The sequence below is a fragment of the Canis aureus genome, chromosome 32, assembly GCF_053574225.1.
Source record: "Canis aureus isolate CA01 chromosome 32, VMU_Caureus_v.1.0, whole genome shotgun sequence".
Taxonomy (NCBI): Eukaryota; Metazoa; Chordata; class Mammalia; order Carnivora; family Canidae; genus Canis; species Canis aureus.
This window is the reverse complement of record NC_135642.1, coordinates 36,222,780-36,240,346: the sequence shown is the minus strand read 5'-3', so window position 1 is coordinate 36,240,346 and position 17,567 is coordinate 36,222,780. Positions and strand designations below refer to the sequence as shown.

Genomic DNA, 17,567 nt, shown 5'->3' with positions numbered 1-17,567 from the left:
GTTTTTGATAGAAATAGCCCCAAATACCACATTTAATCATTTGTTTCATTAGCTATAGATATAGTACATTGTAAAGTATAAACCTCTTTAAAAAATGTATGTGCAAACCAATTGAATAGTAACCGGTTACAGTAAAACAGTATTGCATATGCTAAAATATCATAACGTACTATAATTCTTTTTTTAAAAGGTTTTATTTTTTTATTCATAAAAGACACACAGAGAGGCAGAGACACAGGCAGAGGGAGAAGCAGGCTCCATGCAGGGAGCCCGATGTGGGACTCGATCCCAGGATCACAACCTGAGCCAAAGGCAGATGCTCAACCACTGAGCCACTTGGGTGCCCCTGTAAGTCTCCTTTGACACATAAAAATTCCTTTAGAAACTTCCTTTGTTTATACCCCACAAGATATATGCTGGTAGTCCTCCTCCAAGCATAGGACCCACTGATATCCTTCTGAAGGGTCTGAAGTGAAGATCTGAAGGGTCTCATGATTAAGTTTTTACTAAATAGTAATAAATGACCTTGCTTTCAAAATTCCTGAGAGACTTGCACTATCCCTAACCCCTCCCAACTTGAAATTATATAACTGGTCAGCCCTCAAAACCCCAGAGCAGCCCTTTCTGCCCATAGACGTTGTTTTCTGCTTTAATAAAACCACCTTTTTGTACCTAAGACATCTCAAGAATTCCTTCTTGGCCGTTTGCTTCAAACCCCAACCTTGCTGCATCATTCGTACTCCTAAGGCAGGGTCTTTACATGTTCTGTTTCCTCTGGCTGGAATGTTCTTCCTCCAAATAGCCAAAGATATTCCCTCATGTCCATTAGATTTCTGCTCAAGTGTCACCTTACAGATGAGACCATCCAATGTCCCTAGGTTCCTCCCCCAGCTTTTCTCTCACCAACTAACATACTATATATTTACTTTGCAAATCATTTTTTCTTTTCCTGATGACTGCCCGACCCCAACTAGAATGTAAGCTCCATGAGAGCAGAGAGGTTTGGCTGATGCCTAAAGTATCTGGCACATATTAAGTACATCATTGAGGTTGATAAATATTCATTAGCAAATAATAAGAATTGACTCTTGTGTAACAGTCACCCGCATATAGGGCACTGTTATAAACACATTTCATGTGTTAACTCACTTATCCTTACAGCAGCTCTATGAGGTAGGGGCTGTCCTTACGTCCATTTTGCAGATGAGGAATTAAGGCACAGAGAGGCTAAGTGACCCACCAAGGGACGGGTAGGACATGGTGGAGCCAAGCTGTGAACTCCTACTTCTAACCATGATGTTGTCCTCTACTGAGAGCCTACTTAGGGCAGGGTACGGATTATAGCCATGAACTGAACAGAGTATCTCTGCTTTGGATTATTAGAGCCTTGAGAAATAATCGAATACAATGAATATATCTTAGCAGATCCAGCTTTGGATAAAGGATTGGTAAAAGCCATTTGAGAATTAATTGGGGAAATTTAAGTGTGACCTGAGTATTTATTATATTCATAACTTATTTCTCATTTTTTAGGTACGATAATGTTATTGTGGGCAAGTAGGAATATGCTTTTTTTTTTTTTTTTTGGAATATGCTCTTTTTTAAAAAGACTTTATTTGAGAGAGAAAGAGAGAGAGTAAACAGGGGAGAGAATCTGAAGCAGACTCCTTAATGAGCATAGAGCCTGAAGTGGGGTTCACTCCCACAACTATGAGATCATGACCTGAGGTAAAACCAAGAGCCAGTTGCTTAACCAACTGAGCCCGCCCAGAATATGTTCATTTTTAAAGATCCTGTTAAAGCATTAAGGGGTTAGATGTCATTAGGTATGTATTTCAAAACCTTTCAATAAAAAGCCATTGATAAGAAGCAGTATTTTATTAAAAGTTGCTGCGCTCGTAAAGCCTGGCTTCTTGGGAGAAGACAGAGCTCACAGTGGTTGGCTCATCCACCTGGCATCCAGGTTGGACACCAGACATGTCCCAGACCTGCCTGCAACTACCTTCTCATAGGCAAAACCTGCCACCCACCAACTGCTAAGTGAGGCAGGACTCAGAGCGACAATCTGGGAAGTAACCCTTATCTGCTCTTTTCTCTTTTCTCATCTCTTACCATTTTATTTTTCATAATGTCCAGAGTCCTCAAAACCTCTTTTTTTTTTAAATTTATTTATTCATGAAAGACACAGAGAGAGGGAAAGAGGCAGAGACACAGGCAGAGGGAGAAGCAGGCTCCATGCAAGGAGCCTGACGTGGGATTCGATCCCGGGATTCCTGGATCACGCTCTGGGCTGAAGGCGGCGCTAAACCGCTGAGCCACCCCCACCTGGGCTGTCTAAAACCTTTTTGATTAAAGTTTGAGAACCACTTTCTCAATTCAATCCAAAATCACAAAATCAGAGTGTTCCCATCTTAGATACAGATAATGCACAATGCTGCATTGTATTAGATCACAGTTTTTTAGGTTTGTTTGACTGCTAAGGCATCCATTTTATGGAATTAATATAGGGAATAATTCTCGAGCAATGAGATGGGTTTATCTTTCCTGCCCCACAAACAGAACCAACTATGTCATGCTTGTAAGTAGGTCCTTGATCTGAACAGTATAGGAATTAGCTTGCCAGATACAACAAGAAAATCAAATACTCTCTTGGCCTATGAACTTTTTCTTCTTCTTTTCTTTCCTCCACTTCCTCCTTCATTGTTTTTACTTCAAATCATTTCTTTATCTGTACGAGTACACGTGTGCCTATAATCTAAGTACCCCAAAGAGAGGTTGAGATGGTAGTTGATGTGGAACAAAGACACACTGTAAAGAAGAGTCATCACAATATGGCTTTTTCAAATGTAAAAGAAGATTAATAAACAATTCTCTTTTTTTACAATATTATTGACTATATTCCCTATGCTGTACTTTTCATCTCTGTGACTTACTTACTTTTTATAACTGCAAGTTTGTACAACTTAATCCCCTTTATTTTGCCCATCCTCTATCTACCTCCCCTGAGGCAACCACCAGTTTATTCTCTGTATTTAAGAGTCTGGTATTTGTTTGTTTACTTGGTTTTTTAGATTCCATATGGAAGTGAAATCATAGGAGATCATATAGTATCTGCCTTTCTCTGTTTGAATTATTTCACTTGGCATAACACCCTCGAGGTCCATCCATGTTGTCACAGATGGTAACATCTCATTCTTTTTTAGGATTGAGTAATATTCCACTGTGGGGGGGGCACACACCACCTCTTCTTTATCATTCATCTGTGGATGGACACTTGGGCTGCTTCCATATCTTGTCTATTGTAAATAATACTGCAGTAGACGTAGGGATTCATGTATCTTTTTGAATGAGTGTTTTCATTTTCTTTGGGTAAATACCCAGTAGTGGAATCACTAGATCATATGGTATTTCTATTTTTAACTTTTTGAGTAACCTCCATACAGCTCTCAGCAATGGCTGCACCAATTTACATTCCCACCGACAATACACCAGGGTTCCCCTTTCCTCCACATCCTCACAACACTTGGTTCTTATCTTTATGATTCTCACCATTTTGACAGATGTGAGGTCATATCTCTTTGTGGTTTTGATTTGCATTTCCCTGATGATGAGTGGTATTGATCATTTTTTTCATGTGCCTGTTGGGTGTCTGTATGTTTTCCTCAGGAAAATATCCATTCGGGTGCTCTGCCCATTTTTAGTTTTTATGTAATGCCCATTATTATTTTTTTTAGTGTTTCATTGTATAAGTTTTTAAATATATTTTGGATATTAACCCTTTATCATTTGCAAATATATTTTCTCATTCAGTAGGTTGCCTTGGTGTTTTGTTGATGGTTTCCTTTGCTGTACAAAAGTTTTTTATTTTGGTGTAATCCAAATAGCTTATTTTTGCTTTTGTTTCCCTTGCCTAAGGAGACACATCTAAGAAAATGTTGCTAAGGCCAAAGTCAAAGAGATTACTGCCTATTTCCTTCTAGGAGTCATATGGTTTCAGGTCTCACATTTAGGTCATTAATCCATTTTAAGTTTATTTTTGTGTATGGTGTGAAAAATGGTCCAGTTTCACTCTTTTGCATATAGCTGTCCAAAGAAACAATTCTTAATCATGACTTGGAATTATAATTGCACAACTCCTAATTGTTGTGTAAGTTTTTTGGCATGAAGTGGAATTCCAAAGATAGTTATCTACTTTTGAGAAAGAGAGCTTAAAGAAACAACTGGGGTTTACCTAGTTGAACAGGTTGGCAGTAGGCAATTAAAGGTGGCAATATCCCAGTTGGATTTCACTGCTACTTAATAATACAAGCTTTTAAGTTGGTATAGTAGGCTTGCAGGAACAGCTGGCAAAACAGCACTGTTTGTCATTGAGTTTACAATGCAAAATTAGGGCTGTCTTGTGTGTCAGTGGTTATGCATTTTTAAGCAGATGTCACTGATATTAGAAATAAAACAACAATAGGGATCTAGGCCCAGGAGGTAAAGTCTGGGTAGGAAACAGTTCGTGCCCCTTTTAAATGAAGCTCACCCATGCTAACAGTATTTACAAGAACTCCAGGGTTATGTTCAACACATAAGATTTCTTATCTTTGTGATCATTTGCCAGGATTCAAAACTCTTTCGGGAAAATAAATTTCTGGTGATAGTTTTTTTTTTTTCCCCTGGAATAATAATAGCAGCCATATATTCTAAATAGTCCTAATTTCAGATAGTTTGTTTCATTGGCCTTATAAACCAGAGAGCTCTAATCTTCCACTTGTGGACCAACAGTGATCCTCGTGAGATTCTTAAGAAAAAAATTTTTTTAACAGAGGCAGAGAGTTAATAGTAAGGAGATAAGAAATTCAAGCTCCCTTTATCAAGGCATTCTGTGTTATCAGGAGAGCCTTTATTATTATCTGGTGTCTTCTTATCAACGATCTAGCTCCACCAACTAGAACACAAGCTCTGAGAGCAGGGACCTGGCATCGTCTATCACAGTGTGTCTCTGACAGTTCTTGGCACATAGTAAATACTCCGCTGAACAACTCAATGTAAGAAGTACAGTGATGAAGGTAGAAGCAGGCTGCTTTGGGAATGTAGTGGAACCTGGACTGATTCTACATGGGGGTGAGCACACCCTAAGAGGTCTCTACGGTTTCATTTCTTCATTCAACAAACATTTATTGAGAATTCCCTGGCAATGTATAGTAACAAACAGACATGGCTCCTGCCCTCATTAAGCTTATATTCTAGTGGGAAAATAGACATTTAAAAAAATCTAGTTACAAATTTTGTCAAGTGTGATAGAGGAAAAATATGGGTAACACCGATGTAAAAAAGGGTATCATGGAATGGCTGCAAAGTTTGGTGAATATACTAAGAACCACTGAATGTACACTTCAAAGGGTAAATTTTATGGTATATTAATAATACCTCAACGAAGCTATTATTTAAAGTGGGGGTACCACAGTGCTTATCACTGTATTTCTGGGCACACAATCCTGGCTCTGACACTTACGAGCTGTGTCATCTTGGGCAATTTCTTTAATATTTCTGAATCTTGGCTTCTCCATCAATGAAATGAAGACCATAATAGCACGTCCCTCTAGGATCTTTCTGAAGGTTAATCAAGTTAGTGTTCCTAAAGCACTGACAGGAGGTGAGCTGTTACCACTTTTGGGGAGTTGGGGAAGAAACAGGAATCCAATTGCAAGAGCCTCCAGCAGGTAAAATCAGTAACCTCTTGGGCTCTATCCCTTGCCACCTGGAAACTTGCCTTCCAAGGGCCCTGTTCAAAACTTCTAGCTTTGCACAATGGCAGCATGGTAGCCATTGGCTTATCTGAGACGCAATTATTGCTAGTTAAAAAATTTGAAGGCACTGTGTTTTGATATATTTTGCGTTCTGAAGAAAGCACTTTTGTGATAGAAACTGACTGTGCCATGAACATATCTGAAACACCAGTGGCATGTTTTCTCATTTAGAACACAAAATAAATTTCCTGCCTTTACTCTGAAAAGGTTTTATTTTTTCCCTAACAGCTTTATTGAGACATATTTCATATACCTTAAAATTACCCTTCTGAAGTGTACAATTCAATGGTGTTTAGTAGATCCACAGAGTGGAGCAACCATCACCACTATCAAATTCCAGAATGTTTCATCATCCCAAAAAGACACTTGATATATCCATCACATGTCCCTCCTCAGCCTCCCCTCTCTCAGACTCCCCAACCACGAATCCCCTTTCTGTCTCTATGGATTTCTCTATTCCTACCTTTATTTTTGGAAAGGCATGTGGAAATGTACCATGCTGTCTTTGGGTTTGCCAAAGTTTACCCTCAGATTCTAGAGGGAAAACAAATGATTTCTGATCAATTACAGCTGGAAGCAACCTAAGTTTAAAAAAAGAAAGAAAAAGAAAATTTAAAATTGAATTTAACAACCACAAATTGTAATTTGCTTCCTAGTTAAGTTAGATTTTACAGGAAATATCCTAATGGTAATTACAATAAACTAGGTCAACTTTAGCATTTTTACCGTTATAGAACCGCACTTGTTTTATTAAGCAGAGCAACTTCTGAGTCTGATGATGACCACTATAACATGAGTGAAAAGCTCTATCTCTGGCTGAGGTTGTATGACCCACGACTGACATAATTACTATACTATAAAATATAAAACATTTTTTGGTAGAGAAAAATCCAGCATGCTGTATTTTGTTTTGTAAAACTAAATTACAGAATGGCCGATGCTAAATATATTCAACATGCTGGTCCCTAAGCAGTTAGCACTTATATTCTTTAAATTTCTGCTATTTTATATAGTTTCAAAGACTTGGGGGATCAAAGGTGGTGAAAGGTCCTCCTTATTAAGCAGTGGGCAGCTCCATGGGAGTGCAGTGTAAAAACAAAGTTGTAAGAACAACTGTGTAATATGTGTCTTAAAACTTTTCATTTGAAAGCAGACCTTAAAATGGTCAAAATAATTAAGATCAGTTAAATTCAATCTCTTGACTCTACTGTGATGTCCATGTTTGTAAAATCATCATTAAGAAAAATTTGTGGGGATGCCTGGGTGGCTCAGTGGTTGAGCATCTGCCTTTGGCTCAGGTCCTGATCCCAGAGTCCTGGGATGGAGTCTCGTATCAGGCTCCCTACAGAGAGCCGCCTCCTCCCTCTGCCTATGTCCCTACCTCTCTCTCCATGTCTCTCATGAATAAATAAAATCTTTTTTTAAAAAGATTTTAAAAATCTTAAAATTTTAATCTAAAATTTAAAAAATTTTAAATCTTTCAAAAATCTTTTATTCATCACACACACACACACACACACACACACACACACACAGAGGCAAAGATACAGGCAGAGGGAGAAGCAGGCTCCATGCAGGGAGCCCGATGTGGGACTCGATCCCTAGACACTGGGATCCTGCCCTTAGCCAAAGACAGATGCTCAACTGCTGAGCCACCCAGGTGTCCCTAAGTAAATAAAATCTTAAAAAAAAAAAAAAAAAAAAAAAAGTTTGTAGACTCCTGACTTCATTTCAACATGAAGTTATTGTGAGGATGGGGGTGATAAGAAAAAGCTGAACAAACTGAAAAGCAATTCTTCTTTGATCTATCAGAGAATTGGGATCACAGGGAAAACTACTGCCCTGAAAACTGGAGAGAAACAAAGACACATGGACAGACCTGGATAAAGTTACAGAGTGGAAGCCTCCTGCTGGAACTGGAATTGGCAAGAACAGTTTAACTTTACTTAACAAATTGCCAGAGGCTCAGTGTGCATTAGCTTGAGCATTAAAAACTCTGAGGGGGTAAAAAAACAATCAAACCTCTGAGGGGCTGGGGGTGCCTGGGTGGAGCAGTTGGTTAAGCATCTGCCTTCAGTTCAGCTCATGATCCCTGGGTCTTGGGATCAAATCCTGCATCGGGTTCCCCACTCAGTGGAGAGTCTACTTCTCCCTCTCCCTCTGCCGCTCCTCCATGCTTGTGTTCTTTCTCTCAAATAAATGAATAAATACAATCTTTAAAAAAAAAAAAAACAATCACCAAACAACTCTGAGGGTCCAAGGCTTGGTGGGTGGGGGGCAGACTTGCCTAAGTTTTACCTCCAGGAACCCCACCATGTTCTTACCATTAAGTCTGAGAAAAATCCCCTCCTGCTTTTAGCAGTGGGGAGTGAAAATAAATCATTTCAAACTACTCCCAGAGAGTTCTGTCCCTTGTTCTGTTCTCTGTATTAAAGGCCAGCTCTCAACGAAAATTATTATCTGGCCTGAGAAAGGGCAACTAGCTAACTCCAGCCCCCTCCATTCTTCCTGTCTCACCTCTGAGGGGGATACCAAGAAAGACTTGTGAAGGTAACAGTCTGGAGGAACAGACCCAGTTAAAGATGGGAGGCCAGATCAAGGAGTATTGAATGTGTCCCTCCAACACCCTACATCTACAGGCATATAGATCTTCTGTGTATAACAGAAGATCACAGATGAGAGGACTTCAAGGCTAGGAAAGAGTTTCTAGGGAAAGAAAGGAAAGAGTTTCTAGGGAAATCCAAAGACCACAGGAGGGACAAAAGCAAAGACAGCTGAGGAAATTGAATTGTCGGATACCTACAGTTACAGTAAACACAGTACAACTCCTAGCCAGGTAAAGGCCTACTTACCTCCTACTCAAGGCCTACTCATCTCATTTCCTATTACCCAATTCATCATGTCCAGCTTTCGAAAGAAGTGATAAGGAATGCTAAAAGTCAAGGAAAAAAAAAAAAAGTCTAAAGAGAGCAAGCATCAGAATCAGATATAACAAAAGATTGTGGAGTTATCAGACAAGGAATTTAAAATCACTCTGATAAATAGGCTAGGCCTCTAATGGAAAAAATGTAGATGTCATGCAAGAGCAGATACATAAGCAGAGATATTGAAATTGAAAGAATATAAAGGAAATTCTAGAAATCAAAAACACTAAGAGAAATGAAGAATGCTTTTCATGGGTTTATTAATCGACTGGGTACAGCCAAGAAAAGAATCTGTGAACTTGAAGAAATGTCAATAGAAACTCCTAAACTGAAATGCAAAGAGAAAAAGGAATGCACAAAACAGACCAGAATGTCCAGGAACTGTAGGACAATTATAAAAGGTATAACAGATATATACTGAGAACATCAGAAAAAAAAGAAAGGAGCAGAAGACATATTTGAGTAATAATGGCTGAGAATTCTTCAAAATTAATGACAGATACTATATCACAGATCTAGGGAGCTCAGAGAATACCAAGCTGGGATAGATCCTAAAAAATTATACCTAGGGCATATCCTATTCAAACTATGAAAAACTAAAACAAAATCTTGAAAGAAGGCAAAGAAAAACCCCAACTTACCTATAGAAGAGAGACATAAATTATATCAGACATCATAGCCATGCAAGCAAGGAGAGAGTTGAGTGGACTAATTGAAGTACGGAAAGAAAAAACTCACTAACCTGGAATTCTATATCCAGCGAGATTATGCTTCAAAGACAAAGGGGAAATAAAAACTCAAATAAACAAAAACTAAGGGAATTCTTCGCCAGAGACCTGTCTTGCAAGAAATGATACAAGAAGCTCTTCAGAGAGAAGGAACACAGGATAACAGGATACACAAAACAAAAAGAAAATTCAGGAGCTTCACGAACATTATGTCCTTCCTTGGGTCCTAGGGCCCCTAACTGGCCTGCCTTCTTTCCAAGCCTTCATATGTTTTATATCTAATGTCCAGGCTTTTTAGCTGTATTTATCAGAAGGAATAGGGGCAAGTATGTCTACACCATCTTCCTAGAAGTGAAACTCTCTTCATGTATTTCTTATGAATCTTTTTAATTCTGTGCATTACGTATTTAGAAGTGAGTTTGAACTGAGATACAATTTTGCATTCTGCTTTCTCCCCTGTCAACGTACACTGTGAGGACTTTCCATGTCATTAGAATTTTTTGGGCAGTATCAGTTTTAAACTTTTTAAAAAGATTTTATTTATTTGACAGAGGGAGAAGCAGACTCCCCACTGAGCAGAGAGCCCGATGCAGGGCTCAAGCTCAGGAGCCTGTGATCATGACCTGAGCTGAAGGCAGATGCTGAACTGATTGAGCCACCCAGGTGCCCCTCGGACAGTATCAGTTTTAATAGGTATGTAATGCACACATAAGATGAGCTATAGATTGAATCATGCTTTTACTGTTAACCTTGAAGGCATTTCCACATTTATTGCTATAAAATAGAACACCAAAGTAAACAAACTTATACAGAGGTCCACGTGTCTTATTTCCTAGGAGAAGTTCCTAGAAGTACAACTACTAAATTAAAAAATGACAATTTTGAAAAGCTCTCACACCCATTGAGAAATTGCCTTTAGGGGCTTTGGGCCAACTTAACCCTTTAGTGATAGAATCAAAATATTCCCATCCTACTGCCACTTATCAGCTCTGAGTTTGAGGATGGTTTAAATCATCTGTTGTCCTAATTTGTAAGAAAAAATAGTAATACATTGTTTAGTTGGCATTTCTCTGGTTTCGCAGTGAGATTATACATTTTTCACCCTTACACAGTTATCTGCATTTCTATCTCTGTGACTTAGTCTGTCAATGTCCTTCTATGTCAAGTTGGGTTTTTTTTTTTATTGGCATGAGCTCTCTTTCTATGAATATTGGCAATTTTTGTGTTATATCTATTGCAAATGTTTCCCCAGTTTGTTAGTTTTTCATTTTATGCTGCTTTCTATTTAAAAAATTCCTTTTTTGTTTAAAAACATTTCACACCCACTGAGAAGTGGAAAGAACAGTTCACATCCACATACCCTTCACGCAGATCACCAGTGTTACTTTCTTGTTCCCTGTGCTTCACCTCTCTCTGTGATTAGGATGTAGTCATAGTCTACATAAGTGGGATTTGTGTACTTCCATGTAACAATCCACAATGAATGGGCTCCGGGACGCTTCATCAAATGAGGAAAATATACCTTCTGATACACACTCACCTTGCAACACAAACGCCTTCGTTCCCTCTCACTGATGCTCACTATTATCTATTTGCTATTTCCCCTTCGCAAACGCTGGCATGACAGAATATAAAATGGAGATTTTGGTGTGGTTCTGATCATGTTGGTACAGATGGTAGTCACCCTCCCAGTGTCAATAAGCAAAGTGTGGTCGTTATGAGCAGTGCGAACAGATATTATAAGCAATAAAATCCATGAAAGCCAGTCATGTGAGAGGAAGAACCACACGTTGACATAGGAGAATCACTGACAAAATGGGGATCATAGTGGTACATATTTTGAAAACAATACAAAGGCTTGTTGAGCTCTTTGGAGGAAAATATGCCACTTCTGATAATGTCCTCATCACTGTCTTCATGTCTGCTGGGAAAATCTTGTATTTGCTGAAATCCATCGTTATCACTTTGTGTCCCTATTTTTTGTTTCTACTGGACAAAATGACCAGGTTTTCCTTTCTTGTTGAAAAGAAAACCATCTTTTGTGAAAATGCTGCTTCTTGGTTTTCAGGCAGCCTGAAATGGTGTGGGAGAGTGTTCAACCACAGACAGGTGACCAGACTTGAGTCTGGGCCTCATTACTCATGACCCGCACAAACTGGGCCTGCTGTGTTCCTCAGTATGCACATCTTTAAAAGTAAAGGATCAGTATCTGCCTCATAGGGTAAAATAAAGTCCTTTGTATAACTGTTAGGTATTATGAAGATATTGGTGACAATGATGAAATTCACAATAATGATAAAAATGAAGATGATGATTGTATCTGGTCTGTTCTAAATTATTATTATCTTTTAATGATTTTATTTATTCATGAGAGAGAGAGAGAGAGAGAGAGAGAGATAAAGGGAGAGACATAGGCAGAGGGAGAAGCAGGCTCCCTCTGGGGAGCCCAGTGTGAGACTCAATCCCAGGTCGCCGGGATCATGCCCTGAACCAAAGGCAGATAGATGCTCAACCACTGAGCCACCCAGGTGCTCCTGTTCTAAATTATTTTTAAGGTCTATCCTTAAAGGTCTATCCAGGGACAGTGGTCATTTGGAATGAACTCTCCTGATTTCCTGGGTTTCCACAGATGGAAAGAAGCCCCATATATCTGAACAGTGTTGATTCTCAGTTACTCATAGCAACTGTGCTTGCTGTCAAAGGAGCAACAGGGATCCACAGTCCTAATTGTATGGCACCCCTCTCAGAAGGAGTTGCTCCTCTGACACTCTAGCACACTCACAGTTTAACCAAACAGTGGCAGTCCTACCAGCCTGACTGCCAGGTCCTACTACTGGCTTGTTCCTAGCACAAGAGGCTTACTCCAACCCTTCATAGCAATGGGATAGCTGAATTTCCAGGACTAGGCTCTTGATCATATAGAGGCAGGCTGTCTATGTGGCCAAAAGAATACTGATTCCAGGGAGTCCTACTTGTTCCAGGGATTCCAAGCACAAATTATCTGCATTAGGAATAGCAAGACTGTTTGAGGAACCTCCACACAGTTTTCCAGAGTGGCTGCACCATTTCACATTCCCACCAACAGTGTAAGAGGGTTCCCTTTTCTCTGCATCCTCTCCAACATTTGTGGTTTCCTGCCTTGTTAATTTTCCCCATTCTCACTGGTGTGAGGTGGTATCTCATTGTGGTTTTGATTTGTATTTCCCTGATGGCAAGTGATGCAGAGCATTTTCTCATGTGTGTGTTGGCCATGTCTGTCTTCCTCTGTGAGATTTCTGTTCATGTCTTTTGCCCATTTCATGATTGGATTGTTTGTTTCTTTGCTGTTGAGTTTAATAAGATCTTTATAGATCTTGGAAACTAGCCCTTTATCTGATACGTCATTTGCAAATATCTTCTCCCATTCTGTAGGTTGTCTTTGAGTTTTGTTGACTGTATCCTTTGCTGTGCAAAAGCTTCTTATCTTGATGAAGTCCCAATAGTTCATTTTTGCTTTTGTTTCTTTTGCCTTTGTGGATGTATCTTGCAAGAAGTTACTGTGGCCGTAGAAGAAGTTACTGTTCAAAAAGGGTGTTGCCTGTGTTATCCTCTAGGATTTTGATGGAATCTTGTCTCACATTTAGATCTTTCATCCATTTTGAGTTTATCTTTGTGTATGGTGAAAGAGAGTGGTCTAGTTTCATTCTTCTGGATGTGGATGTCCAATTTTCCCAGCACCATTTATTGAAGAGACTGTCTTTCTTCCAATGGATAGTCTTTCCTCCTTTATCGAATATTAGTTGACCATAAAGTTGAGGGTCCACTTCTGGATTCTCTATTCTGTTCCATTGTTCTATGTGTCTGTTTTTGTGCCAGTACCACACTGTCTTGACCACAGCTTTGAGTTAAAAATAGACCTGCCCTATGACCCAGCAATTGCGCTGTTGGGGATTTACCCCAAAGATACAGATGCAATGAAATGCCGGGACACCTGCACCCCGATGTTTATAGCAGCAATGGCCACAATAGCCAAACTGTGGAAGGAGCCTCGGTGTCCATCAAAAGATGAATGGATAAAGAAGATGTGGTTTATGTATACAATGGAATATTACTCAGTCATTAGAAATGACAAATACCCACCATTTGCTTCAACGTGGATGGAACTGGAGGGTATTATGCTGAGTGAAGTAAGTCAATCGGAGAAGGACAAACATTATATGTTCTCATTCATTTGGGGAATATAAATAATAGTGAAAGGGAATAGAAGGAAGGGAGAAGAAATGGGTAGGAAATATCAGAAAGGGAGGCAGAACATAAAGACTCCTAACTCTGGGAAACAAACTAGGGGTGGTGGAAGGGGAGGAGGGCGGGGGGTGGGGGTGACTGGGTGACGGGCACTGAGGGGGGCACTTGACGGGATGAGCACTGGGTGTTATTCTGTATGTTGGCAAATTGAACACCAATAAAAAATAAATTTATTATTTAAAAAAAAAGGAATAGCAAGACTGTTTGTTAAAATGCAAATTCCAGGACCACCTGCAAGGCAATGAAAGAGGATTGCAAACCAAAGTTTAAGAACTATCATTCTAGAACCCATGGCCTCTCAAATAGGATGCCCACATCTCCATAAGATAATGCCATTGGTTGTATAATATAAGAGCATAAGAACTTCTATTTATACCAACTAAGAAATATGTCAAATAAGAAATTAAGAAATTCTCTGGGCTACTATTTAATATTGAGCTTGTCCCTGGATTTCTCATGGGGTCATGTCACCTGAGGTTCTGGAGGCCTCCTGGGAGTGGAGACTCCAAACCACAAAAGCATGAACAGTGGGGTCTTTACTAGTACATGTTTTTTTTTTTTTTTTTTTTTTTTTTTTTTTTTTTACAGCATTGTCCAAAAAAAAAAACCCACTCAGTGAGTGGGTTTATGGATTCTATCATTTAGTTTTCACTCAATCCTGAGACAATAGACAGTTGTTTTAAAAAGATTCCCACAAAAAAAAAAAAAACAAAATAAAAACCACACACACACACACACACACACACACTGAATTTTGAAAATGATGAAAATGGGCATCAGGGAAAAATAAGAAAATGCCAGAATGGACACCTACTCATATCATGAGCTTTTCTTTAGCCACACTAGGGACCAAAAAATGATGATAAACCCATCAAACTTATGAAGAGTCCACCAAATCTCCACCCCCAACTGCAAACTTGAAAATTATCCAGTAGACTAATTGGACTTCCATTCAATCAGCATCTATGCTGAATCTCCACTAAGTGTAGAGTGTATTTTGGGTTATTGGCCACAGCCAGTGTAAAGCCATCCTGATGAACAAGATAAAGCAGCCAGAATATTATGATTATGATATTATGATTAATATATGATATTATGATATTATATAATATTATGATAACCTTTTTTTAGCAAAAGAAAGCTTTGTGATTTAGCAAAGAAAGATTTTTAAGCTGTTTAATCTGTCTCATTATTTAAATGTTTCTTTGTTGGTATATTTTATAATGTATTCATTCCCTAGAGTAAATATATAATTTATAAATAAATACATATTATGGATCCATGTCCCAATGTTCAGACTAAAGGCCATGTGGGATAAAAGTCCAGGTCCAGCTTGTTCCAACTCAAAATTTTGATAAGCTAGGTCTCCTCCTTTGGCCTCCTGATCAGTGTTGAGATAAGCAACTTGTCTGTTAGTGAGTCATGCCATCAATGAAGAAAAACCACCTTCTTACTTGAGTATTATAAAGACTGTCATGGAACCTCAGAATAAAAATGCAATGAATTGGCCAGTCCTGCTGCCCCCAGGCAGAACCTAAAAGAATTCTGGGCTCTGTAAACAGCTTTGCATAGAAAACTCCCCATGGGCACAGACTCCGAAGGCAAGTCCGTTCATGACAGTCTCTTGGGACACCCCTGCAAGTGCAGAGTCCCATGTGACTAACCCACCCAGGAATATACCAGTCACAGGCAACGGTTCCAGAGGTCCTGGGTCTCCTGTTTTCCATTTCCATCGACTGCCTCTCTTCTTCCCTGAGCCACTCCCTGTGACTCACACTTGGACTCACAGGACCTCAGGCCTGCTTACTTTAAAGGCTCAGTTAGGGGCACCATAGCAGCTCAATGGTTGAATGTCTGCTTTTGGCTCAGGGTGTGATCCTGGTGTCCTGGGATCAAATCCTGCATCAGGGTCCCTGCATGGAGCCTGCTTCTCCCTCTGCCTGTGCCTCTGCCTCTCTCTCTCTCTCTGTCTGTCATTAAAAATAAATAAATAAATAAATAAATTAAATAAATCTTAAAAAAAAAAAAAGACCCAGTTTAGACTTCTCTCCAGTTTTCAACCTGGCTCCTATCATGTCATTTTCAAATTCATGCAACGTTAGCACTACACATCCACAGCTCTGATGGAGACAGTCCCCCAGGCATGTGAGGCTCATGCAGACTTGCCAGGCTCCCATCTTCCTGCCAGGAGGGCCAGCAATTATTATTCTATTGAATAGGAGAGAAAGGATCCAAAGACTGCTCTGGGAGCCAGCTCCATGCCCCAATTGATGATGAAGTCTTCCTTTACTCTTCCACATCCTAAGTGGGCAAGGACACTCCTCAGCAAGGGATAAGAATTGTACAAGAAAGACCTCTTCCAGAACCTTTCTGCTTGGTTCTCTGTGGCTGTAATTGCTTCAGAGTTTGCTCTTCTTCAGCCATCCTAATTTTCAAATGGATGGCCCAGACCCTCTATTCTTTGTCAGGATAGAAGAATAAAGAGAAAGCTAGAGATAGGACAAGAGAACTTCATCAGAGTTGGAGATAGACATCTTCTTTCCTGTTTGCTTTCCCCAACCCCCCCATTCTGAGGCTTTCCTACTTGCTGCTTTAATGCTCAGTCTTTGGCCACAGCCTACTGCAGATCTGTCCGCTGCGGTCTACAAAGGCTTCACACTTTGCCTATAGGCTTCCCTTGATTTCAAACAGAGTCCATCAGTATAAGTTGGCAAACTGATCTCCAATATTTTCTTCTCCAAGAATCTCTTTTTTATTTTTTTCCTTACAGATTCCTTGTTTTAAAAGATTATGAATACTAACCTGTTTTCAGGTCATTTTTTAAATTCCCAAATGTAAAAATCAAAGACTTAAATGAAAAAACTAGACAACTGAGGGAAGGGTTGCCTCTACAAGGAATGATGGATGCCTGTGGCATTCCTTCATGTGGGGGCAAGGGAGACAGATACCCCCCAAGGCTCTGCTCCCCACTACAGAATGCTGGATCCTGGTTATGTCTATAGATTGCTGTGTTTCCTTGTGCACTATTTCTGAAACTTGACCTTACAATCTGATACTACTTACTTATGCTTGGTATATATTTACAATGCAAGTAGGGCCACAGGGCTTTTAAGCTTAGCACAAAACCTTACTTTACATACACTCAAATTCAGGAGGCCTACCTGTAAGAGGGTCCAAAGTAAGGCAGGCAATTTCTTTCTCACTCAAGTCTAATTTTAATAAATCAACTCTTAGGATATATTACATTGTGAATATTTCAAGCAAGTTTTATTATTTTTGTTTTGTTCATCCTGGATACCAAAATTAAAAAAAAAAATTGTGCTCTACAATAAAGCACATGTGATGTGCTAAAAACTGTAAAGAAATTTCCATGTAAGCTTCATAGAGTAAAAATGGATTTGCATTAAAATATTCCCTTTAGAGGAGTTGAATTTTGGATACCTTTTACTAAAAACAAACAAACAAACAAACAAACAAACAAACAGCAGTAACACCAAAACTAGGACCCTGAAGTAATTGTCATGGTGTCAAGCATTAGAAGACAAGAAGAGTAACCCTGAATAAACTTCATTAAAGTTCAAATTTTGCCATTAACTTCTTATACAAAACTACTGAAATTAGTAGAATGGATATGAACAAAGCCAAGGAGATTTTGACTTTATGGTCACCTGACCTGAGTGGGAAAAGTTATTTTTTTTATCGTATTTGTTTTCAACCCCAAAATGGCTATTTTACTTACCAGCTGGAAGTGTGAGGAGAATACAAATTATCGTCATTAACAGGAGTTGTTAACACATGATGGTTTACAACATTTAAATACTTCTCAATGTGAATCT

General features: G+C 39.2%; 1 protein-coding gene across 21 annotated transcripts in view; it reads right to left on the bottom strand.

Annotated features, from left to right (window-relative positions):
- IQCH (IQ motif containing H) overlaps window positions 1-17,567 on the bottom strand; it is a 213,427-nt gene that overhangs the window by 186,048 nt on the left and 9,812 nt on the right. For all 21 annotated transcript variants that reach the window (XM_077881589.1, XM_077881590.1, XM_077881593.1 and 18 more), the window contains exons 3-4: window positions 17,471-17,565; window positions 6,259-6,376 (exon numbers count right to left, since the gene is read on the bottom strand). In XM_077881589.1, coding sequence (XP_077737715.1) covers window positions 6,259-6,376; window positions 17,471-17,565 — 213 coding nt within the window. The remainder of the gene's footprint in view (window positions 1-6,258; window positions 6,377-17,470; window positions 17,566-17,567) is intronic.